General features: G+C 42.2%; 1 protein-coding gene across 2 annotated transcripts in view; it reads right to left on the reverse strand.

Moving 5' to 3' along the window:
• Positions 1 to 9,607: 9,607 nt before the first annotated feature.
• CCDC91 (coiled-coil domain containing 91) overlaps positions 9,608 to 27,340 on the reverse strand; it is a 344,660-nt gene continuing 326,927 nt past the window's right edge. The window contains exons 13-14 of one of the 2 annotated variants that reach the window (XM_035027987.1): positions 13,098 to 13,203; positions 9,611 to 10,091 (exon numbers count right to left, since the gene is read on the reverse strand). In XM_035027987.1, the coding sequence (XP_034883878.1) occupies positions 10,003 to 10,091; positions 13,098 to 13,203 (195 nt within the window). In that variant the 3' untranslated portion in view covers positions 9,611 to 10,002. Of the gene's footprint in view, positions 10,092 to 13,097; positions 13,204 to 27,340 lie in introns of both variants that reach the window. The other variant, XM_035027989.1, reaches the window with a different exon arrangement.

Genomic DNA, 27,340 nt, shown 5'->3' on the forward strand with positions numbered 1-27,340 from the left:
TATGGACTCTGAAAAACAAACTGAGGGTTCTAGAGGGGAGGAGGGTGGGGGGATGGGTTAGCCTGGTGATGGGTATTAAAGAGGGCACGTTCTGCGTGGAGCACTGGGTGTTATAAGAAAACAATGAATCGTGGATCACCACATCAAAAACTATTGATGTAATGTATGGTGACTAACATAACATAATAAAATAAAATTTAAAATAAATAAATAAAATGAATTTCGATATACCTGTGTGCTCCATCTTCATGACTGAGAGAGCTCTGTCACCTGACAGAGTTGTGTTTTATGGGCAGCATTGCTACCAATGGCATGCTTTCATGAAATCATGGACAGTGCTCCTCGGTTCTGAACAGAAAATGTCACTGTCCACACTGATTCATTCCTTGAACACTCTGTGTACATTCAAGCTATGCAAGAGACATTTCATGTAGACCTCACAGTGGAGCTGGAGTCCAGGCTTGGGTAATTAAGCAGGCTTTTCACCTTTGGGAATGTCCAGCAAGGACTCGGAGGTCACGAAGGATGTGAAAAATTCCGTCTATTGCGGGGCTGGACAACAAGGTACCAGACACCCAGCAACCTTGCTTCCTGACACCTAAAGGCTAGGAGCGTCCCTCCAGCATTATAACAGCCCAAAATGTCTCCACCACTTTCCAAACTACCCTCAACAAAAACCACTGAGTTGGAATGTCAAACTAGTCCCTTGGTTCCTAGTGGAGTTCTGTGATGTGTCCCTCCAAAATTCACTGCAAATACTTGTTCAATGTCTGTTGCACCCAGTAAATTATACGTCCTAAGGGAGCCAGGACCATGCCTGTTCCTGACCACCACTGCATCTCTGGGCATGGACTAGGTGCTCAGTAAGGGTCTACTGAAGGAATCAATGAGGAAATGAATGAATGAGTGAGTACTGGATAGTCGTCAGACCTGCATTAGTTTATAAGCACCAAGTCTATATTGTAATGCTTAAAGAAACTTACCTTTAAAGAAGACATGAACAGACATTTTTCCAAAGAAGACATCCAAATGGCCAACAGACACATGAAAAAGTGCTCAATAAGGCTCGGCATCAGGGAAACCCAAATCAAAACCTCAATGAGATATTACCTCATACCAGTCAGAATGGCTAAAATTAACAAGTTAGGAAATGACAAATATTGGCAGAGATGCAGAGAAAGGGGAACCTTCCTACACTGTTGGGAATGCAAGCTGGTGTAGCCACTCTGGAAAACAGTATGGAGATTCCCCAAAAAGTTGAAAATAGAAAATAGAGTAAATACTACTGGGTATTTACCCCAAAGATACAAATGTAGGGATCCGAAGGGGTACATGCACCTCGATGTTTATAGCAGCAATGTCCCCAGTAGCCAAACTGTGGAAAGAGCCAAGATGTCCATCGACAGATGAATGGATAAAGAAGATGTGGTCCATATATACAATGGAATATTATGCAGCCATCAAAAGGAATGAGATCTTGCCATTTGCAACGACGTGGATGGAACTGGAGGGTATTATGCTGACCGAAATAAGTCAATCAGAGAAAGACATGTATCATATGACCTCACTGATATGAGGAATTCTTAATCTCAGGAAACAAACTGAGGGTTGCTGGAGTGGTGGGGGGTGGGAGGGATAGGGCGGCTGGGTGATAGACATTGGGGAGGGTATGTGCTATGGTGAGTGCTGTGAATTGTGTAAGACTGTTGAATCACAGACCTGTACCTCTGAAACAAATAATACATTATATGTTTAAAAAAAAAAGAAGAAGGAGAAGATAGCAGGAGGGGAAGAATGAAGGGGGGGAAATCAGAGGGGGAGACGAACCATGAGGGATGATGGACTCTGAAAAACAAACGGAAGGTTCTAGAGGGGAGGGGGCGGGGGGATGGGTTAGCCTGGTGATGGGTATTAAGGAGGGCACATTCTGCATGGAGCACTAGGTGTTATACGCAAACAATGAATCATGGAACACTACATCAAAAACTAATGATGTAATGTATGGTGATTATGACAACATAATAAAAAAGGTGAAACAAACAAAAAGATTTCATTTTAGGATTAGTATCTACTTATATTAGACATAAATGTAATAATTACCATGGCATCTCTTGTGGACAGAAGAACACTCCTAGCTCAATATCTGAAATGTCAGGGTGATTTCTTAGGTCAGGGTGACGGGGCTTTATGCCAGAGAGCTAATATGTAGAGGAAGCAAAGAGGCAGAGCCTCAAAGATCTAAAATTTTCCTCCTTTCCTGCCTCATTCCTTTTCTCTGTGGCTGCATTTAGTCCGTTCTGCCTGGAGCCTTACAGTGGCTTGTCCCATCTCAGGGAGGATCTCATGTCATGTGTACCATCTGGATCCCGACTCTGTTGGACTGGGAGTCAGGAAGTCTGAATTTGCCTCCCAGTTTTGTCATTAACTAACTGTGGGACCTTACCGAAGTTTCTCCACTTCTCGAAGTCTCTGTTTCCTTGTTTATAAAATGGAAGGATGGGATAAAGAGTTTCTGACTGTTCTTTCCGGCTCTAATACTGGACATTTAGTGATATTCCATACCTGGGAACAAACAGGGACAAGTAGGCTCAAAGTTGTGAAAAAGCTAGAATGTGTTTTTTTTAAAAAAAGCAAAGGTCGGAAACTGAGCTTTGCCTAGTTGACAAAGTACCCTTGGAACTTCACAGAAGAAAAAGGAGAAAACCAAGTCTGTTTAGATGGTGAGGTTTCTGTAAAGTGAATTTAACTAATTTCACTCTCTGTCTAGAAAAGTTTTCTATTTCTTTTTGCATTACCTGGCAGATTTTTTGTATGATGTATTCTTATTTTTCTTTACTTTCAATTTTCAAAGGCAGGCTTTAACAGTAGGTCCTAAGCTGTCCAAAATAGGCATTTTGATGGTGGCTGCTACCTATCAGAAATGAGACCCCAGATTTCTCAGTGCTCATAATCGCAAATAATGGGATCCCAGCAACTAAAAATTTTCTCCCTTGCAGAATCCTTGAAATTCTGGGCTTCAGTTTCAAGATCAATTCCTGTAAACCCTATCGTATTTAGGCCTAAGCACATGTGAGTTTAATACTGAAATGTTAAAGAGTTATAATGTGGGGATTCTAAGATCATCTTATGGCTAGCCCATGAAATCAGGGAATTGCTCTTTCTGGAGAGAAAGGAACTGAAATGCATTCATGTGGTGACAGGATTTTATTTGAACAGTGCACAGCCTCCTGCCAGCCCTGCTTTTCGAAGAGGTGAGGAGGTTCTATTGAGATAGAGAAGCATCTCCACGGCCCCCCTTCAGCACCAGGTTGGGCCCACTCTTCAAAGCATCTCCCGGTACCTACTGACCAGCTTTCCTCCCAGGTGCCGAGGAATCCTGGGGCTGCGTGAGAACTGTGTTCGCAGTAAGGACAAGGTCTCGCGTGTGTTAACAAGCTCCTACACACACACACACACACACACACAACCTTACTTCTAGAACTAAAGGAATCAAAGAAAGAACAGAGTGTGGATTGTTCCACTTTCTATATCCACCTGCCACAGGATCTTGAGCTGAGCAAAATGGAGAGAATCTTATTTGGAAGCTTTCTCATTCTTCAGTGACTTGAAATTGAGCCTGAGAGGGAGAGATACAATAGCACTCTGTGTGTGTGTGTGTGTGTGTGTGTGTGTGTGTGTTGGGCCTGCAAAAAGGCCCAGGCTTTTGGAAGACATCACTCATCCCCGAACTCCAAGAGCAAGACTCCGAACTCTGAGTACTTTAATATGCAGTGAAATAGGAAATCCCTGGATGCAACTGAAAAGCCGCAGACTAGATTCTTCTTCAGCTTTAACACAGAGCTCACACCTTTGTTGCATCCCACTGATTGCCAGAGACTTGAGCCACCTCTGCTCTAGGTTATAAGCGGGTGCAGGCAAACATCAGAGGGAGTGCATCAAACAGGCCTTTCCTCCAAGTCCTGGAAAAAAATGGAAGAAACTGACAGCCAAGGCTGCTGAAAGGCTAAAGCAACAGTCTTGTCTCTCCCCATTAAAGTCCTTAAAAGCTTAACATAGTTTTCCTTTTCCAGCATTAATTCAAATCTAAGTCTCTTGCCTTCCTCGAAAATGCCCCCTCTACCTTGAGTTGGCTGCTCCAGGAGCATCTCCCCTGCTATTATTAGTGGATAATTGCTCAACATTTTCTAGAGGTAATTAACCTTGCCTTTGAAACGAAAGAAATCCTTAAATTGAGCAATATGATGAAAGCCATTCTTTCATGTAATTTCGTCTCATCAGCCAAGTACATCAATTTCCAGCTCAAAGGCAGGGCTGAAGAATAAGCAGTGGCGATACTGTAAAGAAAAAAACTCAAGGTCTTAACACTGTCAATCTCAATTCCTTCAGAACAGGGTTCCTGAAGCGGCAGCCCGATTGCAAGAGGCCAATGGTTCTGTTCAAGCTCAACACAGTGACCTTGACAAAGGGCATCTGTTACAAGGAGTCCCTGTCGGGCTGACCGCAGCATGCTAGGCGTTGCATGCATACCTGAAGACTCCCGAAGTTCACCGAGGACTCCTGATTCTGCATTAAAATGGAATGTCTCTTGACATTTTTTAGAAAAACAAATGTCATATTGCAAAGAGCTCTGGGAGTCTACGTGCAGTTTGTCAATCCCCGCCGGCATCCGTATGCCCGCCTGTCTTGTAATTAACTGCGTAAGCAGCTCCTTTAAGACCGTAGGTTTTGAGGTGGTGAGATGCCACTTGCTTGCCCCGCTGCCTCCACCTAAGGCTGTGCCCAGCTGATTTCAGACTGATGGCTATCAGAACTTTCCTCTCGTCAAAAGAAAGATTTCCAAGATGGAGACTAAACAACATCCCCCGGTATCTCGTTCCAAAGGTTGGGAAGGTTCTGTGCCAGCAAACCACTTTGTGGTTGCATTAGACGCTCTCTGCTGCCCTGCGGTTAGCTGGAAGTCAGTTTACCGCAGGGCTTTTATCACCCAGAGGCTGCATTTAGCTTTCTGGGTGACCGTGGCCCACACCCCAAACCAGAGGAAGGCCCCGAGGGGCTTTTTGAGGACCATCCAGAAACCCTCAGAGATGCAGGAGGTCCAGATCAATCTACAGACACAGATTTAAAAAAAAAAAAAAAAAAAAAAAGGAGCTCACTTTGGCGCCCTCTAGGGGCAGTTTATTGCCATCTTGTAGATTGTGAAATCCTACGTTTGGGTAATTTCATGTCCGTATGGAGACAAACATCTTGTTAGTGATTTCCTCATATGGCTTACCAGTACCCTTTCCTACATTCTTTTTGTTGATTATTTTACATGACCACAGGATCCCTTTTCTCATGGAAACTTCATCATAAAATCCTGTACCGAAGGGGGAAAAAAACCCAACAACAACAAAATTAAAGCCAGAGATTTTGATTGTGTCTATCAGATCTGTTTATTTTGATGCAAGCACTGAAGGCAGCTCTTCAGCCATCCTTTTTAAATGTTTCCCATTCACAAACATGTGATTTGAGTTGGTTTCATTCCCCTTTAACAAATGGGGGAGCTCCAGGGGAAGAAATCTTATGATGCATCATATTGAAGAGCAGGGTGTTTAGAGTCTATCATTCCCGGCACCACTGGGTAAGTTACTTAACTTCTCTGCGCCTCAGTTTTCTCAGGTGTAACGTGGGTCAGAGAAGAGTGCCTTCCTCACAAGGGTGCTCTGAGGATGAAATGAGATCATGCCCAAAAAACACGTCATCGTCCTTCACAGGTATCCAGAGTCTCTGGCGCTCAAGATAGGAGAGTGCAGGAGACTCAGGAGGCACCTAACAAAGGCACCCACCTCACGGGGCTGTTGAAGGCATTAAATTAGTTAATGAAGGCGAAACACTGGAATAATGTTTGGCACCTCGGAAACAACTGAAATGGTTTGCCATTGTTATTTTCCTTGTAGATTTCCATTTTACAGTTGAGCAAACTGAAACATACATTGGTTAAGTAACTGGCTTAGGAAACGGACAAATAGTCAACAGTGGAGTCAGGAATCCATCTTGACTCCACCGCCCAGGCTCTTTACCACTATGCTCTCTCTATGCTTAGTAACTATTAACCATCAGTATTATTTTGACAGGAGCAATAATTTTCAGGTGGGTCTGCTGCCACCTACAGAAGAGAAGTTTCCAATTCGTCAGCCCGAGAAGTGCATATTCTGCAGCATGAGCCTACATACACGAAGACACTAAAAATGTAACCACCCATTCACCAGTCTTTTGGTGGCATGGGGCAGAAGTCCTCCACATTTTTGTTTTATAGTAAGAGGATATTTTCTGCTGGCTGAGATATTTGACTTGATCTGGGAAAGTGGAGATAGTCAATAAGGAATTTAAAGAGGGAGCATTCGGGGGAGAGTTGAAAAGTGTTCTTAGGGTCTTCCTGCCGAGGTGAACCCAATTGAATGCCCTGGTAACTCTTAACGTTTTTCTAGAAGAGGCTCCAGGCCACTCCACTTTCTGATTTTAGCATGGAAGATGCTCCCTGCTCCTCTGAGAAGTAATCTGAGGAGTCTTGTAATTTCTGTTGAACTTGGATAGAGACGTTCTAATGCTAACCATCAGTAAAGTGTTCCTAATGTAGTCTCAGTAGAAGCGCTTCCTGACATAGAGCTTTCTTCAGCTCTCTTGGTCAGCATATTACCAGCTCTGCTATCTAAGCCGCTAAACCTCAGAGTCTCCCAGCTCAAGGATTTCCCATTGACTTTAGCTTCCAGAAACAGATTTCCCACTGTACCACCAGATCGTGGGTAAAGTCTCCTGTTATTCTGCTTACTGTCTGCAAGTGCTGAGGCTTTGGAAACTCAAATCTCTGAGGCGGTCTTATTTTCTCTGAGGGCACAGAGCTAAAAGAAGACGGTTTGTTGTTTTAGGGAAGACACTCATTCCTAAGAAATTTCTAGCTATTGGGCAGTGGGAAAAAAAACTGTTTTGGAAAAAGTTTTTCTGATGTTGAAGTGGTACAAACATGTATTTAAAGGAGATGCTTTCCTCAGAGGTGTTGCTGAGATGTATGCCTATATTTGAGCTCAGTTTGGCTCTGAGACATCCTCGTGCATTTTCCCATCCCTTCGTTAGGCACATTAGTAAAATACTTCATGAGTTAGTTTCTTTTTTTTATTAACATGCTATATGAGGAGAGAGGCCCAGTGGTCCTGAAGTAAAACTACCTGAAAAATCTGTTTTCCTAGGAAGTGCTTTCCAGTAAAGAGGAAGGTGTTTTCAGGTTGAGTTTTAGTCTTGAAGACTCTGGAAGCCTTCCTCTTGCCTGAAAGTTGTCATCCTCAACAATAGCTACTAACAGCAGAAGCAGTGAGACAACAATAATAATGATAATGCCACTTACATTGGCCTCTATATTGGTCTTTACTGTGAAAAGTTCAAGTGCCACATGCAAGTTCAGAAAACTGAACTTGCAAGGGTAACTGTTTCACTAAAGGGCCCAGAAGAAGTCACTCACTGGAGATAGAAAAAAATAAATACAACTTTAGTACTTTTAATATGCATCAAAATTCCAAGTGTAAGGCTGTATACAATCTAATTAGCCTTTGAGGAGCAGGGATGCCTGAGAGTAATATATTCATTCATTCACTCATTCATTCATTCATTCGATGTTCACTGAGTACTCATTATATGGCAGCTATTGATCAGGGAGTGGGCTGTAGAGTCCCTAAAGTCACAGAGCTTCCATTCTGGTGGCTAGAGACAAAAAAAAAAATCAAAATAAAATATCAGGTGGACATTAATGTTGTGGGGAAGCAAAGGAAGGGAGCTGGGAAATGCCAAGGGTCTTATTTCCTATGGCACGGTCAAGAAATACCTCCACAGGAAGGAGGCATTTGAGCAGGCATCTGAGGGAAGCTAGGGCTCCATGAGAGTTGTTACAGTAGAATTTTCAAAAAGCCAAAAAACAACTCTCATATAAATAGAAACTGAACATATGTCAAAGATTCATTCTACTCAGTAATTAGTAAAGGATCAATAAAATGTTAAGACTGATTCAAGGGGCATTCAAAAATCTGGCATTTACAGGAAGTTTAAAAATGGAGTGCTCAACGAAGAAAGAATGTTAGGTTAGAGACAAAGCTGGTTAATGTCCTACTGTATTCTATATAAACTCTATTCGTTGAAGTTCTCTTTCTAACAGAAATTATTTGGTCTCTCCTGGAAAAAGAATCTACAAACTAACAAGAAACTTCACTACATCTAGGACTTTTAATCAATAGTAAACAGTCAAAGAGAGTACATTCCCCAAATAACACTTATGTGGGCCTTTGAAACAATGTACCCATAGCACATTTAAAAGACATACTGCTCCCTTTTTTCTTTATTTTCAAGTTTTGCTTTCTTTTTCTTCTTTGGTTTTTTGTTTGTTTGGTTTTTGGGTTTTGTTTGTTTGTTTTTGTTTGTTTTGTTTTTGTTTTTTGTTTTTTACAAAAGTCATGCAGATAGCTGGAGGAGGAGCACTGCATGTAGAGACAACGTGAGTGAGTTGGCCCCTTTCCCTCACTCTAGGAGGAGCCCCCCACAAACACAGACTCACACATTCACCTGGACCTTATCAAGAAGCTTGGTGTAAGTTAATAGCTGGGGGTAGTCTGGAGAAGCTGGAAGATTTATGCTGGAAAGAGAGTGGGAATGGAAGTTGGGAGTTGAGCGTGGGGGGAATTTCAGAAGATATTAGGGAGTGATGAGTATGAAACATGGTGAATAGGGGGAGAATGGATTTGGACAACACTTTGCTACTTTTTTGGGGCATGAAAAGGTAGTTCATCTACGCCAGCCCCACCTTTGACTATTTCCTGGGAAAATGAGCAAAGACATGAATTGGTTCCCATTACTTTTGGTTTGCTTGTTGGACTGTGTTCTATAGGAGATGGGACCATGGTGCTTCCTGGCTTCATGTCTGTCTAGCACAACCTTCTTTTGTCTCTGAAACATTCACACGCATTAGGGTTCTTGCAGCATGGAGACATTGTCACTGTCACTGAGACGTAATCTCTGATTTCCAAAATACCTCCTCCTCCCACACTTTGCGCTGCATACAAACCCCCATGCATGCCTTCATGGTAGCTTCACTACCACCCAGGGAACCAAGTATCTCCAAACTCTTCACTTGGCCAACTCATAATAACAGAGGTCTTTCAGCATAAGGAGCAGGTACGGGTGTAGGAAGTGATTTTTTCAGATGGCATTTATAGTCCCTCTAGGATATCTAAGTAGAACTGTTGTTCAGTAGGCAGTTTCCCTGTTCTCCTATCCCACCCTTTTACTGACGGATGAAGACAGAATGGTGTGGGTTTCAGGAACCAGACAAGACTCTGATGGAAGAGGAAAACAGTAGCACTGATGGATGTGTTGTACCCCCCACCAAGAAGGATATGTGGAGGGAGGAAGAGGAGGCAGTGGGGGAGAAAAGAGATGAGTTTGTGACCCCAGCTTTTAGAAAGAGGCTCTTGCTCCCAAACATTTTCTTCACACTGTCTCCAAGCCTACTAATTAGAAATTCATTTAGGTTAATAATCAAATATCCTGAAATGATTAAGGAGACCACTGTTCTTTCATTCCTTCCTGTACGTTGGTTCAATAAACACTCATTTAGTTCCTGGTTATACTGAAGTTTATAAGAGAGTAAGAACAGAACCATACTTTGGGGACCCCAAGTGAAAAGGGCAAGTGCAAAGGGGGTTGGGTAAACAGTCCCTGAAAAAGATGCTGACCACTTTCATTCTGGTCGCAACTCCGAGTCCTGAGGCCAAAGAAAGTCAGGCCAGTTATGTGACCCTTGCATCTGAGCCCTGGCCTCAGACAGTACCTTCAGGGTTTCCAAAGCTCCACACTTGGTTCTCTCTTCTTCTGGAGTACCAGGCTATCAGCTCCAAGTTCGTCCTGAATATTGGGGAAAGCAATGCAAATGTCTGTGCATGTCCCCCAGTGTATCCTAGGGGATGTTTTCAAATTTCATCCAGCTTATATGGCACCAAGAAGCATTCTGTTCTCTCTCCCATCTTCAAGGGCAAGAATTTGATTCCTGATTGCTGAGAAAGGCCAGACTTCTCCTAGAAGGAAATATTTTTGTTAGAGAAGTCTGTGTCAGATTATTTCGTCTGTTAACAGCAGAACCAGAAGATAATGAGGACTATTTGACAGGGACTAGCATTGACAAATGGTACACATTTTTGAACTCATTTCAAAGTACAAACTCCTATTTCATTTCATTTTCTAAGGCTCTGAATAACTTATAGACAATTTAATTGCCTGTATTTGGAATAGGGAATTCCTAAAATGCTGAGTATAATATTTGGATTTAAAGAAAAAGACACCATAATAGAGGCCATTGTTCAAGTAAGTAGAGACAGGTTCATGTATTTCAAACCCTGGATAAAATATAAAGAAGATCATTGAGCTCTAATTTGAAAGAATTCTACTGAAAGACTCAGAAAACAATCCACTGTGAGAATATGAGACAGAATTATAATATTTACTGGACAACTGTTTGCTAAGAAGCATTTATTTTATATCACTTTTTAACAAGACCGAACTGTCAGATTGTTTAAAATTCCATTGGAAAAATTTGGATTATCACAAAAGTGTTTACTCTTTTATCCTTCCATGTGTATTGGATTACTCATGGAAGACAATGGAAAGAATCTGAGAAATGATGGCTTTAACAGCAACTTAGGCTCCTTTTCGGAAATATTATAGACTATGTAAACAAAAGCAACTTTTGGACACGCATTAACATAGCCTTGATACTAATAGTGCGATGTAAGACACCAAGAAATGGAATTTTCCAGATTATCCCTTGGAAGATGATGGCACACGTGAAAAATCCTTCCCCTATAACAACCGTGCTTGCATAGTAATAAAAAAAAAGAATCATCTTTATCTCGTTTTGCTAAATACCATTGTTAGCTCCAGCAGCATGATTCAGAATTTGTTTAACAAAATATGACCTTTTAAAGTCATTCTGGAATGCTGGAATTACCACCTACAAAGACACTGCAATCATCTATAACTTCGATCACTCACTGAATAGACTTCCATTGAAGGCATGTTTAGGACAAAGCCAAATCTCTTCTTGGTATTAAAATCACGTTTGATTATCCATTCTAATACCAGACAGGCATGTCCACTCTTTTTTTTTTTTCCTGTAAGGTCAGAGTTTCAGGGACACAGATAACTTGTAATGATGCATCAGTTTTCAGCTGCATGAGGACCACCCGGGGGGCTGGTGGCCCCAGACTGTGGGGCCCCACCCCCACCCCAGCTGAGTCAGTGTACCTGAAATGGGGCAGAGAAGGTGTTTCTAACGTGTGATATTAATGCTGCTTTCCTGGGAACCACACTGAGAAACACTGCACTAAAGGACTCTGGATAGGGAGTGCTAAAAGGAATTTTAGGAAACAAATTCTTATGTGTGGGTCAGGCTGGTCTTATGCAAACTGAAGGGAGAAAAAAAAAAAACCAAGCCTAAGCTTCCCCGTTAAGGCTCAGCCTTCTCTATGGCTCCTGCCTCCAAACAGAGCCCTTGGCTTCCTGTTTTCCATGCGCTCTTTCCTACCTCTGGTTCTCAAAAGTGCTCACAAATCCTGATAGCTTAATTTACCCTAAAATGTACATTAATCCTAGCAGTTATTCCTCTTGGAGGCCTTTGCATTTTAACATGGATCAAAAATTTAGACCTGACAAATGAAATTTGAACAATGAAAAGTGTTGATTTTTAAATGACAAAAACTTTGTTACATTTCCACTCCATCACTCACATTACACTAGAGTGATCTAAGAGTCCAATCTCTTCATGTTACTTTCCTCTTCGAAGTCTTCCATGACTATCTTTCTCTCAGAGGCAAATTTTAAATGCTTAGCACGACTTCCAGGCTTTTCTTTTTTCTTTTTTTTAAAGATTTTATTTAGGGGTGCTGGGTGGCTCAGTTGGTTAAGTGACTGCCTTTAGCTCAGGTCATGATCCTAGAGTCCTAGGATTGACTCCCACATCAGGCTCCCCACTCAGCAGGGAGTCTGCTTCTCCCTCTGACCCTCTCCCCTCTCATGCTTTCTCTCTCTCTCTCAAATAAATAAATAAAATCTTAAAAAATAAAACACTTAAAAAAATAAAGATTTTGGGTGCCTGGGTGGCTCAGTTGGTTAAGCGACTGCCTTTGGCTCAGGTCATGATCCTGGAGTCCCGGGATCGAGTCCCACATCGGGCTCCCTGCTCAGCAGGGAGTCTGCTTCTCCCTCTGACCCTCCTCCCTCTCGTGCTCTCTCTCATTCTCTCTCTCGCAAATAAAAAAAAAATAAAAAAATAAATAGAGATTTTATTTATTTATTTGAGAGAGAGAATGAGTGATGGGGAGAGGGAGAGAGAGAAAGAGAGAGGCGGACTCACTGCTGAGCAGGAAGCCCAATGCAGGGCTCAATCCCAGGACCCAGACTTCCAGGCTTTTCAACCTATGCCCCTGCCTACCTGTTCAACCTCATCAGCCACCTCTCCCTCCTTCTTCTTTGTATACAATACTGAACTACTTCAAATTCTCTGAAAATGTCCTTTCCTCAGGATCAGCTACATCATTTTGGGGACCCAGTGAAATAGGAAATGCAGGACCCTTTGGCCATTAGTAAAGAATTTCAAGATAGCAACCGGAGAGCATGTATCTAAGACCAGAGGTTTCCGAACACGGAGCCCTGTGTGGCTGCAGGTCACACACCCGCAAAGCGGCCCTGACTATTCCAGAGACAATAATCCTTACGTCCCCCGGCACTTGTTTTGGGGTATCACAAAGAAATCAGTCAAGATGTGTTATTTCCTTTCGCTCTGAGTCAGTATCTCTGGATTTGTTGAACTTCAAATGCAGGAAAGCACTTGAGCTTCACCATGCCTTTGTTCATTTTCCAGGAAATCTCTGATGTAGCCAGAGAGTACGAGGTACCACTTTGACCCTGGCACTGACCTGTTCTCCTTCTGCCACTGTCATAATCTCTCCCTCTTTGGTACCTTTGAAAGGTACTGTTCCTTCGTCCTGAAATGCCACTCACTGTGTATCCCTGATAAACTCACTTACCGGGCTTTAATCTCGTTTGCATGAGCATCTTATTCACTAGGCTCCAAGCTATTCCAAAGCATCGATGGTGTCTCCATCTTTGTATCTGCAGAATCCAGCACGACATCTGGATTGGAGGAAAGACTTCAGAATGTTTGTTAAATGAAAGAACGGGAGGTCTTTCCCTAATTCAAAAACAGTTTCGTGGAAGAAAACCTTTCTAAAGCCAAGCTGTAGCTTAAATGTGACTCAGTCTTCCAGATTTACTAAGTGAGGTGGTCAATTTACCTTTAGTTACCACGAAGGGAGGAGGCTCTGGGGCAAGAACTGAACTCCTGGGTCTCTGGAACCTAATCGAAGGGGGTGTGACCCCCCCTCCCCAGATGTGTTCAGTCCTGCTCAGTGGAGGAATCTAACACATGAGAGAGTTTTCGAGAATCATCAAGGATGCCTTTCCTAGACTGGCTTCATATGGGAACTTTTATTCTTAATTCAAATATCAGAAACTGTCTGAGGTCTACAGTCAATTCTCCTGGGATGATGTCTAGTTTGTGGTTGATGTAAGATATTTGCTGCCCTCCCTCCCCTGTGACTTCTGACTACGCGCTGTCATTCTCCTGTGAGCGGGTGGCGAAATACCTTACAAGCCAAAATTCAAACCAATAAAGTCTGCTTTTTGTAAGTTTATGGTTTATCTATGAATTTCGCGTACCCAAGCTAGCTTCATCCCTGGTTGAGACAAAATTTGAGCATTGGCAGGATATCATATTTACTTAGGTATTTTTCTCCAACTTGCGGGCATATACTATTCTGGGCACATTTTGAGAGAAAATCCAGGAAGCTTTTTTTTTTTTTTTCAGTATAATCTTTTTAGTTGTTTTTTATCCATTGGTATATACTTTGTCCTTGCAAACAGTCGAGGACTGAAGCAGCATCTGGTGTGGTTTTTTTCTGGCGAGGCAGGGGAGAAAAGAGAGCCAGTTGTCGCTGCTTCTTTCCCTCTTTCCCTTCCACATCTTGAGAAGCGGGTGGGCTTTCACTCCCTCTGGGTGCCTCCAGCCCTTGGACCTCACTAACGAGCTGGGACAAAGGGCTTAGACATCTAATCTCAAAAGACAAAAAAGTCCTCAACATTAGATGCCTCTACAGCAGACATCAAGGCGTGAATTGCCATTCCGATAGGCACATCTGCCCACCTGCTCAGAAAACAAATCCTGGGCTGCCTGTACCATGCCACTGGTCATGGGGTGGCAGGGAGCCCGTGAGAACATCTTCAATGAGCCAGAAGCGGGTCTCAATAGCAAGGTGACTTTATCTATTGTTCGGATGTTAATGGTTCAGCATTACTTTTAACCCGTTGAGTGGACTTCATTCCTTCACGCTGAGCTTGGTCTGTGCACTCCCAAATCAACTCCTGTTTGCTTGGATACTTAATTCAAGTTGCTTTGATAGGCTTAGAATCAGGACCCTCAGGGTTGGGAGGGCTTTCAACTGGTTGTATAGTTCGTCCATTCCAACACTTGAATCTGCTCTACCATGGCCATACTATTTCTGCCTACACCCTACCAAGGATGGGAATGGACAGCCGCCCAAGGTCACCCTCTTCATCCTTGAGTAGCTCTTTCAGAAATACCTTCTTTTCATAAACCAGATGTCAACTAAAGTCAACTTGCCCTTTCAGACTGACATGAAATTGTTTTAAATTCTCACGCCTATGAGGTAAGCCCAGTCAGCAACCCTTTCAGAATCCCTGTTCATCTTTGACATGTGGGCAGGAGGTTGTTTCTAAGTGTCCTGGCCACTTCCGGCTAAGGTCGAATCACTCCATGTATGGAACCCTCTCCTTTCTATGCCCATCCTCCTGTCAGCTGTCACCTCTTCCTCTACACTAAGCAGTTCTCTTTTTTTCCTGCTGGGACATTCCACATGAGCCTGTTTCAAACACAAGGCCATGTAAGTGTGCGTGACACACTTTCTTAGGACAATTAAGGCAACTGCTGGAGTTAACAGTGCGGCAACCAGTCAACTTATGACGAAATAGTACCCATTTCTATTCTTCAAAACCTCTCAGCTACCTCATCACCAGGACCCCACTTCCTGGCCACATTTCTCTGTGGCTTCCACCTCCTATCATGTGCCGGCCCCCCTCTTTTCTTCTAACTCCTCCCCTCTTCTGTCAAATTTCTTGCTCATGTCCCAGATTCTAGTTAACTTACTCGTAGAGAAGTTTGGTTTTGCCTTTATCTTCCAGACCCTGACCTTCAGGCCTCCTGGCCCACACCCAGGGCAGTTTATCAATGTGTTTTCCCAAAGGTAGCCCACTCCCTAAAAGTCTTGTGCCAGATGTTACCCTGTCCCCATGTGGTTACACAAAGTCCAGGTCTGACTCCCTGTCAACTTGATCCAGTTCATTACAACCTGCCCTGTCTCGGCAGGCTTCTTGCTCTCTAGTCATTGCTATGGATGGAAAGAACACAGGCTTTGGAATTAGACCAGAGTCTGAATCCCAGATCTACTATTCATCAGTGGTGTGACATCCATTGGGCTAACTTTTTGAGACCATCTTTTTCAGCTAAGCAATGGTGATAATTATTCCATCCACAGGATTTGTGTGAAAATGTGACTTACTGGCACATAATAGACACTCAACAATTTTTATTTATTTTAATTAAAATAAAATAAAATGGAGACCAGGCTTAAACATCTCCCAAGCAGACAGAACCATTTAAGCCAAGTAAGCAAAACTCAATCTAGCTTATTTATATGAGCATCCATGGAACTTACCTTGGGTTATTTCTTGTAAATGCCAATGATAATCATCAAAGAAACTTAAAACATCTTCCTAAAATAGTATAAGATAAGCACTTTTAACTAATCCCCTGCCATCTGGAAACCCCCACTGCAATAACCAATCACTGTGAAGGTCAAGTAACTTCATCATTGTCATTTTCTAAGCCATGCCATAACATCATGCCCCTGAGCTTCATACTCTTGGGTTTGAGGTGCCCCTGATTGTGACCAGTTCATTTCTCACTCAGTAAAATATTCATATCAAGTAAAGCTCTCTAAATTTTCTTTTAACACTTTCCTTCTCCTCAGCCTCAAAAAGCTTCAGTGCTGGTGTGGATGAGCCCTCCCCAGCCTGGTTGGATCCCTGTTTGTTTTGACCTCTGACCCCTATCTCCTTGCTATCTTGGCTCTCTTGGCATTTCTTCTGGTCCCTGCTTTCATCCCCAGCTTTGGCTTTCACTACTCAGTCACTCCCACTCCTGTGCAGAAGGGCAAGAAAATCTGCCCCTGCCTCCCCCTCTGTGTGCCGTTTTGATTCTGACTAACCTGGAAATAGCTTTGGAGATGACTGAGATCAAGTTATGGCTCACAGGTATAATTGAGTTGTTTCCTAATTTCCAAAGGGCATCAGAAGTGCTGAGATCACTGTGAAGATGGATCCTCTTTTTGTCAGAGAGGACCGAAGGAAACCCTGGCCACCATACCTCTGTTTTGGCATCTCACAAGTAAGCGCCTCGGTACCCCAGAACAGAAAACAAGTCAGAGATGCCATGATGGCTCTCACAACCCAAATCTCACTAACATACAATGTTTAAAAATCTTAAATAAACAAACAAAATATCTTGCAACATAATCTCTGTTCTAGTGCTAAATGACTCTGTTTTAAATACATAAAACTCCACATTTAAGCCCTTAAGTGTAAAATGCTGGTAAAGAAATTGATACTAAGTGAAGATGATCATTTTTATGATTTACTGACCTACCATATAGGTTATCAGAACCTCAAAACTAACTCAGCCTCTGATGAGGTGGGAGTCCAGGATGGAAGTTCACAGAGAATGGACCCTCATCCACTCAGCCAGGCAGATGCTCCGGAATGCACGTCTCCTTCAGATTTGGCTATTCCTTTGGTGAGGGGAAAGAGCTGCATTATTTCACTGGCATTTTCATCTCAGAGAGGAATTCTAAGAGAAAGTATCATAGTTGAGCAGCTTGAGGGGACTGTCCTATAAGCAATTTCAAGCAAGTTATTTGTCTCTTTGAGGTCCAGATGCTCGTTTGCACAAAGGGTATAAAAACGAATACCAGTATTATTTAGAAACCAGGTCTGGCTATTGTAACAAAAGTCAAAATAATTGCGACTTAAAAGAGGCAGGATTTTTTTCTCGCTCATGATACAGTCCAAACACAACCAGTCCAGAGCTGAGAGGGAAGCTCCCCAGTTTGGGACCAGGCTCCCGGATCCTGTTTTGCATCTTCAACACTCATCTTTCACCTCAGGGCTAAGCTGTCTGTTCCCAAATCTTGCCTCCACATTCCAGCAAGTGAAAAAGGAGAAGGGGAAGGATTGGGCACAATCTTTCCCTTTTTTGGGGTGTGAACTGCAAGTTGTTTACATCTTCCTGCTCGCATCCCATTGGCTAGCACAGTCACGTGGTCACACCAATCTGTAAAATAGAGCCTTCCCCGGGGATGCCCTGTGCCCAGCTAAAATTCAGGACTTGTCTTGCTGACAAAGAAAAAGAGAATACAAACTCAAAGACAGCCAGCAACTGTCCTTACGGTTCCCTGTGATCTTCTGCTAAAAGGTGGAATAAAATTGGTAGTAGTTAATGTGGTGGTTTTTTTTAAATAATAAGCAAAAATTTAAATCAGTCTATTTTATTTCATTCTTGATATAGAGACAAAAGAAAAAGGTGTGTGTGCCTTCACACAGAGACTCCCAATGTGGGTCTAATTAAGAATGACTGAGGTTTGGAGATAAAGTGACCATCACTGCCCTGGCCTCCTGGTCCTGCTGGGTTTTAGGGAGTGAAGACTTCGTTGGGGGGCCTCAGCCTGGCCCAGTCCCCCAACCAGTCCTGATCAGATCATCACTGGTGGACGGTCTTTTGGTTCTACACGTACAACTTGGTGTGTGTTGGGGGAGTCCAAATTGCACTCCCCCCTTAATGCCCAACTCATTTCTTCAATTTGGGCATCTGGGTTTCTGGCGAATCTCTTTCCCTTCTCCACTGGTCCAAGCATACCTCATGAACAAGCTTTCCCAAAACATTACACAAAGAAATGTTACCCATCTCCTTTGTATACACTGCCATGCTGCTATCATTACTTTTCATGCAAGGATTCTTTTTCCCTCAGGCTCTGAGAACAGAACAGATGGAAAAGAAAGCGAAGGGAAGGGGAGGGAAGGAGACAATAGGAAGCCAAGACAGTAGAAAACTATGCCAAAGAGAAATAGATCCAGAATAGAAACCAAGCCAATAAGCACACACAGGGTAGTGGGACTCTGCAGTGGTGAGCGGTCACAAGGCAGTGCTCCATCACTCCAGGTCACAATCTAGGAAGACATAAGACATGTCCTACCACATTGAGAAGGAGAATTGATAACGGTGGTAGGGGAGGAGGGTGATTCATGCATCATTCCATGCTCAGATGATTCTTACATTCAGCAGGACATCCGAGAAGGACATACCCTGAGTGAAAAATTACTTGACATTTTGGCAAAGTACTAAGTACTAAGATCACATTTCACTGACAATGAGAAAAATTTCAAATTAAACTGTGGAGCAGTCACCCTGTGGCTGTGTAAAGGAATAATATTTTACAATAGGTGTCTTTGGGCTTTCTCTGTCAGAAACAAAATAGTCTGACCAATTAGAGCAGGACTCAATAAGGGGAGAAATTTCACATGGACATTTTGACTAATGATAAAATAAGAATATACCTCAATGTGAGAGATTCAAGGGATCTAAGTGGCCATCAGAACATGGTGGGTTTCTGTTTTTGTTTTTTTTTTAAGATTTATTTATTTATTTATTTGAGCGAGAGAGAGAGAGAGAGAGAAAGAGAGAGAGAGAGAGTGTGTGTTGAGTGAGGGGAGGGCCAGAGGGAGAGAGAATCCTCAAGCAGACTCCACGCTGAGCACGGAGTCTGATGCAGGGCTCGATCTCACGACCCTGAGATCCTGACCTGAGCTAAAACCAAGGTCTGACGCACAACCAACTGAGCCCCCAGGAGCCCTTGGAATACAGTGTTTTATAGTTAAGTAAGCTACAGACTTGCTTTGGCCATATGCTCAGACAGTGGTAGAACCACAACTAAAACCTAAGCACTGGAGGCTCCTAGGCTAATGAGCCTTGTCTGGAACATTCTGACATCAGAGGAATCTCTTATTCTGTGAAGAAAATATCTCTTGGGGGAAATCATTAATATGTCCTAAAACTGATTTTATCAAAAAGGATGAGACCTGAGATGGTGAAACAAATTCTAAGGGTATAAACAATGTCATCCAACTGTTGTATAATGACCACGTTCCAGGGGAGTTTTCAGAGTGACAAATGACTTCAAACAAACATTTGGGTCTGGCGGCACATTTTGTAAGTGGCTTTAGGAGGAAATGTGGAACGCAGAAGAATGCAGAAGAGCCTGGTGATCTCAATAGGCTGGGAATGAGGAAAATCCTAGGTTAAATCACTCGAACAGAGAATAAGGTAATATTTATGAAATCCCCCTTCCTATCTGAGTGAGACAGTAGGGACCACGTAGACCCAGGAGATGCTCCCTTTAAGTGAAGAGCTGCTCTATTTGACCCATACACCTTGGCCGGGATCAGACTGCATGTGTGGGAGAGTGACAAGGGACCATCCCACCTGTAAGAAGAGCAGGTAGGAGCTGGTAGGCAGTGGGCCGTGGGGGCAGCAGGTTGAGGGGAAAGTACACTGCACAAGGATTCAGAGGACTTGGGTCCCAGTCCTAGAGCTATTGCTAGTTGTCCCAGTTGTACCACCTTGGGCAAATTACTTAACCTCTTTGGACGGGCTTCAGTTTCCTACTTCATAAAAGAAGGTTTCACTTCATCTTTTTCCCAGCTCCAAAATTCTGCTTTCCAGGGCTTGCTATTTAAATGCCTACCCCAAAGTTTCCCAAACCTCCAACCTGAGGCCATTTGGCCCCTTAGGGGACATGTGGCAATGTCACAGCTGGTTGTCACACAGTGGGAAGGCGTCTGGTGGGTGCAGGACAGGGATGCCACTAAACATCCCAAAATGCAAGGACAGCTCCCCACAACAAAGAATCATACAACCCAAAATGTCAGTAGTGCCGAGGTTGAAAAACACTAACTGAAAGGGCAATATAATGACGAACCCATTTCAGCCAATTATTGTCATGTTGTCAGACCCGTTTTTTAAGAGAATTTGAAAATGTGAATTTTTATGTAAAATATTCCCAAATGAAGATATAGCAGCACATTTATATATAAAACGCTTTGGGAGCCAAATAAAATGGGGCCTTAGGACAAATCCTGTCCGCAAGCTATCAATTTCTGAAATCTTATTTAGCCACATACTGTCCAAGTAATTAGTGTAGTTTAACTGAAAGCGTGGATTTTTTTCCCTCTGTGGGAATATCCTGTCTACTTCTCCAGGTTGTCACAGGATAATAGTATCTTGGAGCTGGAAGGAACTTCAGAAATCACCTAATACGCAGTTATACCCAGAGAAGGGACTTTGCCCTTGAACTCAGTCCGCCAAGGGCTGGCCCGCGCCTGAGATGCCAGGTGTCTTGACTCCCTGTCCCGAGTTCTGGGAGAGTGAGAGGAAAGGAGGCGGTGTGCGCGAGAGTGCCAGATGTATCTCTCTTCCAGATGTGGTCTGCCAGCACTTGATCTTCCAGCTGTGCCTGAGCAGCACCAGATGTGACCAGAGGATTAAATGAGGGGGATGGGAAAGCACGCCGGAGCCTGTAAACGGCTCCCCCGTCTCCCAAATGTAAGGTTGGCATTAGCGTTCGTTTTTCTGCGATGTACAACGCAGGCAGCAAGGCAAGTGCCTGGTACTGGCCACAGGGAGGCCTGAGCCGGCGCGTGTGACTGGCTCAGCCCGGACACTGTACCACTCTTAGAAAAACCATGCAGAAGCCCATCAGTACTATCCGTGGGCCGCTGAGACGAACAGTGTTGTCCCAGGGCCATCGGGACTGAAAGTGCAGTTTTCTTTCTGGGTTCATGGGAGCTAGTAGCGTTAGGAGATCAATCCGCAAGGCTCACCGGGGTTTAGGGACCTCAGAACTCTTCCTCCCCCCCCCCCCCCAGAACGCCCCTTCTCACGCCTCCGATGATGCTTTCGTGCCTCCTGCTGGCCTTCGGCCCCACCCCGTCTGCTTCGTAAGGGCCTGGGTGTGGGGCGGCGGGGAGGCTCAGGGCAGGGCTGTCTCGGGGGGCTGCGCAGCCGGCTCCCAGGGCGGGGGTGCACCAGGCCGGGTCGACCGCCACCCTGTCTGCTCCCGCGCGGCCCACTCGAGCCGATGCTCTCCGGCTCTGAGTCCTCAGAGTCACTTGCATCTTTGCTCAGCGTGCTCCTTGTGGTTACGCGGAGAGGCCCGAGTTTGGGCACCAGCATTCAGAGCTTTTTTCTTCTTATTTAGTGCAAAAATGGCTCCCACGTCCATGGTGAACTTGGCCACCGGTCGTGCAGGCCACGTAGGGGCTGAGGGTGAGACAGAACGTGTCTGCCCCGGCAGGTTCCACATTTTCTTAGGGTAATGATAGAGTTTTCGGTTACTTACAGGATGTAATTATAAATACATATTTGCAATAGAACCAGCTCGATGTGCTTAGCTTTCCATGAATAGCACACTGCACTCTGGGAATGCGCGGACCGCCCTTTCCTTAAAGCTCAGCAGAAGTCTTCCCTCCCGAGGAGGCCTTAGCCCGGATCTCTCTGCTCTAATTTTCCTTCGCTCTTCCGTCTGTACCACTGACTGGGGAACCACAGACTCTCTTACTCTCTCTCACCCCTTTATGTGTGATTGCAGGAAGATTCACCTACTCGCTGTTCTACCTAATACAAAGTAGGAACATTGAGAAACATCCACACTCCTTATATCACTTTTATCTCCATCGTGTGGGCTGGTGTGCGGTATTTACTAGATTCCCAGGAGGAGTTCACAGTCGTTGGGAGACTTGGAGGGCCAGGGACCCGATAAAGAGCATCTTGCTTCCACCTGAGACTGCGCATTTTGAAAAGTCAGACATGGGAGAAGCAGAGATAAAGGCCTGTCACGAAGGCTTAAGTCAGAAGACACAGCTGCAGGCCAGGGGCAGCTGAATGTCCTGGTGTTGACTGAGTGGGTGGTGGTGCCTGAGGCAGGCCTCTCACTGGTGGGGAGAAAACTGGCCCCGGGAAGGGTGGAGACAAGTTCTCAGGTGGAAGCTCATCTCCGTGGGGAAGAAGGACTATTATATTTATCTCCAATTTACCAATCTGAAAACCAGGGTAGCAGCCTTGAGGCTGAGTGACCAACAGGGCAGAGAGAGATGGAGGTTACCCCTGTGAAGCTCCCTCTGTATGGAAGGCTGCCTGAGAAGTCGGGGAGGGGTGTGGCCCCTTCACAATTAATTTTAAATGATGGCAACCTCCGAGCTATTTTTTCAACTATCTTTATCAGATTTCAACACACCTCCTTCAAACCTTATCCACATCCCAACACAATCTTCTGGTATTACCTACCCCTCCCGAAACAGGGAAAGCAAGAGTGATTTTATAACATCATAAGATGATCATATTACTAAGGGTTAGTACACTAACACTCTAAATTTATTAACTGAACTAAATCATTTCTTCAGTGGCTGCATTGGTACAGACTGTCATTCACCCACCTTTCCAGAGACTGGGGAGCTCCTGAGAGAGGAACGGCTCCGAGCTGAAGCCTGGCTACCCCGCAGAGACTGGCCAGAGGGACATCTGTGTAAGAGCTTAATTAGGCCAATTCAGGGGTAGATTCAAAGCTGTGACCAGACTCTGTGAGGCTAAGGAAGCAGCATCACAAGGTTTGTAATTTAGGTTTTTCTTATTTTTTTCTTTTCTCTATATAAAAGAGTTATTTTTTTAAAAGCAGTTTTAAGTACACAGCAAAATTGAGAGGAAGGTATAGAGATGTCCCATGACCCCCTGTCCTCCCCCCAACACACACACACAGCCTCCCTGATTACCAACATCCCCCACTTGTTATAACTGATGAACCTATGTGGACATATTATAATCACCCAAAGTCCACAATTTACATTAGGGTTCACTCTTTGTGTTGTATATTCTATGGGTTGGGCAAATGTATAATGACATCTATCATTAGAGTATCACACTGAGTATTTTCATCACCTTAAAAATCCTCTGTGCTGTTCATTACCTTCCTCTTCACCCCCCACAACCATTGATCTTTTTCACTGTGTCCACAGTTTTGTCTCTTCCAGAATGTCATATAGTTGATATCATAAAGTATGTAGCCTTTTCAGATTGGCTTCTTTGACTTATTAATATGCATTGAAATTTCCTCCATGTCTTTTCATGGCTTGATAGCTCATTTCTTCTTAGCAATGAATAATATTCCATTGTCTGGATCTACCATATTTTATCCATTCACCTACTGAGGAGCATCTTGTTTGCTTCCAAGTTTTAACAATTATGAGTCAAATTGCTATAAACATCCATGTGCAGGTTTTTGTGTGTACGTAAGTTTTCAACTCCTTTGGATAAATACCAAGGAACACAATTGCTGGATTGTCTGGTAAAAGTATGCTTAGCTTTGTAAGAAACCACTAAGTTGCCTTCCAGAGTGATTGCATCATTTTGCATTCCCACCAGCAATGTATGTTGCTCCACATCCTTGTTAGCATTTGATATTGTCAGTCTTCCAGATTTTGGCTATTTTCATAGGTGTGCAGGGGTATCTCATCATTGTTTTAATATGCATTCCTCTGAAAACATGAGTGTAGAGCTTCTCATATGCTTATTTGCCATCTATACAACTTCTTTGGTGATGTGTCTGTTAAGGTCTTTAGACTATTTTTTAATTGCATTGTTTGTTTTCTTATTGTTGAGTTTTAAGTGTTCTTTATATATTTTGGATAATGGTCCTTTATCCAGTGTGTCCTTTGTAAATATTTTCTCCCAGTCTATGGTTTGTCTTCTCATTCTCTTAACATTGTCTTTCACAGAGCAGAAGTTTTAAATTTTAATGAATTCCAGCTTATCAACTATTTCCTTCATGGATTATGCTTTTAGTGTTGTATCTAAAAAGCCATCACCAAATCCATGTTCACCTAGGTTTTCTTCTATGCTATCTCCTAGGAGTTTTATAGTTTTGCATTTTTACATTTAGGTCTATAATCCATTTTGAGTTAATTTTTGTAAAGGGAGTAAGACCTGTGTCTAGATTAATTTTTTTCTTTTTGCCTGTGGATGTCTAGTTGTATCAGCACCATTTGTTGAAAAATTACCTTTTTTCCATTTTGTTGCCTTTGCTCTTTTGTCAAAGATCATTTGACTGTATTTATAAGGGTCTATTTCTGGGGCTTTTTTCTGTTCCATTGATCAATTTGTCTATTCTTTTCCAATCCCACACTGTCTTGTTACTGTAGCTTTATTGTGAGTCTTGAAGTTGGTAGTATCAGTCCTCCATCTTTGTTCTTTTTCAATATTGAGTTGGCTACTCTGGATTTTTTGCTTCTCCATGTAAACTTTAGAATTAATTTATCCATATTTATAAAATAACTTACTGAGATTTTGACTGGGATTGTATTGAATCTATAGATCAAATTGGGAAGAACAGACATCTTGAAAATATTGAATCTTCTTTCCCATGACATATCTCTATTTATTTAGTTTTTCTTTGATTTAATTTATCAGAGTTTTATGGTTTTCCTCCTATCATATAGATCTTTTACTTATTTGTTAGATTTATAACCTGAGTATTTCATTTTGGGAAGGTGCTAATGTAAATGGTATTGTGTTTCTAATTTCAAATTCCACTTGTTCATTGCTGGTATATAGTAAAGCAATTTACTTTTGTATATTAAAATTGCATACTATGACCTTGCTGTAATTATTAGTTTCAAGAGGTTTTTGGTGATTCTTTCAGATTTTCTACATAGACCATCATGTCATCCGTGAATAAACATAGTTTTATGTCTTCCTCCCCAAGCTAAATGCCTTTTATTTCCCTTTCTTGTCTTGTTGCATTAGCATGGACTTCCAGTACAATAGTGAAAGGAGCAGTTGAGAGAGGACATCTTGGCCTTGTACCTGACCTTGGAAAAATTTGAGTTTCTCATCATTAAGTGTGATGTTAGCTTTAGGTTTATTGTGGATATATCTTTATCAAGTTGAAGGAGTTCCCCTCTATTCCTAGTTTGTTGAGAACTTTTATGATGAATGTGTGTTGGGTTTTGTCTAGTGCTGTTTCTGCATCTACTGATATGATCAATGGTGATATTATCAATAGCATGTAATATGAGGATTATATTAATTGACTTTTGAATGTTGAATTAGCTTTGTATACTTGGGATAAATCACATTTAGTCATTGTGTTTCTTTCTAAACTTTTTTGGGTTCAATTTGCTAATATTTTGTTGAAGATTTTTGCATCTATGTTCATGACAGATATTAATGTATAGTTTTCTTGTAATGTCTTTGTTTGGTTTTGGTATTAGGGTAATACTGGCCTCTTAGAATGAATTAGAAAGTATTCCTTGTGCTTCTATCCTCTGAAAGAGATTGTAGAGAATTGGTATAATTTCTTTCTTAAATGTTTGGTAGAATTCATCATGAGTCCATCTGGGCCTGTTGCTTTTTGTTTTGGAAGGTTATTAATTATTTATTGAATTTCTTAACTAGATATTGGCCTATTCAGATTTCTTCTTATGTCAGTCTGGGCAAATTGTCTTTCAAGGAATTGATCCATTTCATCCATGCTGTCAAATTTGTGAACATAGAGTTGTTGATAGTTTTCTTTAGCATCCTTTCAATATCCACAGGATCTGTAGTCACATCCCCTCTTTCATTTGTGATATTAGCAATTTGTGTCCTTCCTTTTTCTTAGTTAGCCCGAATAGAAGCTTATTGTTTTATTAATCTTTTCAAAGAATTAGCTTTTCATTTTATTAATTTATTGTATTCTATTGATTTCCTTTTTTCAAATTCATAGATTTCTCCTCTAATTCTTATTTCTTTTCTTTTGCTTACTTTGGACCTAACTTTGTCCTCTATTTTTAGTTTCCTATGGTAGCAACTTAGACTATTGATTTTATATCTTTCTTCTTTCTTCTTTTTTAATATATGTATTCAATGCAATAAATTTCACTCTAAGCACCACTTTTGTTGCAGCTCACAAATTTTGATGTGTTTATTTTCTAATTCTTAGTGGTTCTAAGAATAAGCTTAGACATTAAGAAATTTAATGAACTTGGTGAATGAATCCTGGGGTGATAACCCTTGTGGATGAGTGAAGTTTCCCAAAAAGTAGGTTTACTTGCAAAGAGTAAAGGAATAAAGAAGGACATTATATTTAGGAGAGAAAAGTAAAACTTGGGATAAGAATAAGGTTAGGAACTGGGGTAGCTATAGTATCCTACCTGGAAAGACTTAATTTGGGAGAATTTTTTTGGACTATGGAAATATTAAGTGGAGGGTCGAACAATTAAACCAAAAAAAAAAAAAAACATTAAAAATAGAACTGTCATCAAAATCCAGCAATCTTGCCTCTTGGTATTTATTCAAAGGAATTGGAATCAGGATTTCAAAGAGCTACTTTGCACTCCCATGTTCACTGCAGCATTACTCACAATGGCCAAAATATAGAAAGTACCTAAATATCCAATGATAGGTGAATGGATAAAGAAAATGTGATATGTACATACAATGGAATATGATTCAGCTTTAAAAAAAGGAAGCAAATCCTAGCATTTGTAACAACATGGATAGACCTGGAGGACAGTGACTAAGTGAAATAAGTCAGACACAGAAAGACAAATACTGTATGATCTCACTTACATGTAAAACCAAAAATAGTCAAACTCATAGAAATAGAGGGTATAATGGTGATTGCCAAGGGCTGGAACTAAGGGGATATGGGGAAGTGATAATTAAAGATTACAAAGTTTCATTTATATAAACAAGTTCAAGAGATCTATTATACAGTAGTAGATGATTATTATTATTGTAAAGGTATTATTATTATACTAAAGATATCATTATTATTATTATTACAAAGTAGGTGGGAGGAAACCTTGGCGGTGATGGGTATGTCTATGACCTTAAGGGTCGTGATGGTTTCATGGGTATATACTTACTCCAAACTCTTCAAGTTGTAAACATTAAATATGTATAGCCTTTTACATGTCAATTATACCTCAACAAAAAGAAGAAAGAAGAAAGAAAGAAAGAAAGAAAGAAAGAAAGAAAGAAAGAAAGAAAGAA

The sequence above is a fragment of the Mirounga leonina genome, unplaced genomic scaffold (assembly GCF_011800145.1).
Source record: "Mirounga leonina isolate KUSES-001 unplaced genomic scaffold, KU_Mleo_1.0 Mir_201, whole genome shotgun sequence".
NCBI classification, from domain to species: Eukaryota; Metazoa; Chordata; class Mammalia; order Carnivora; family Phocidae; genus Mirounga; species Mirounga leonina.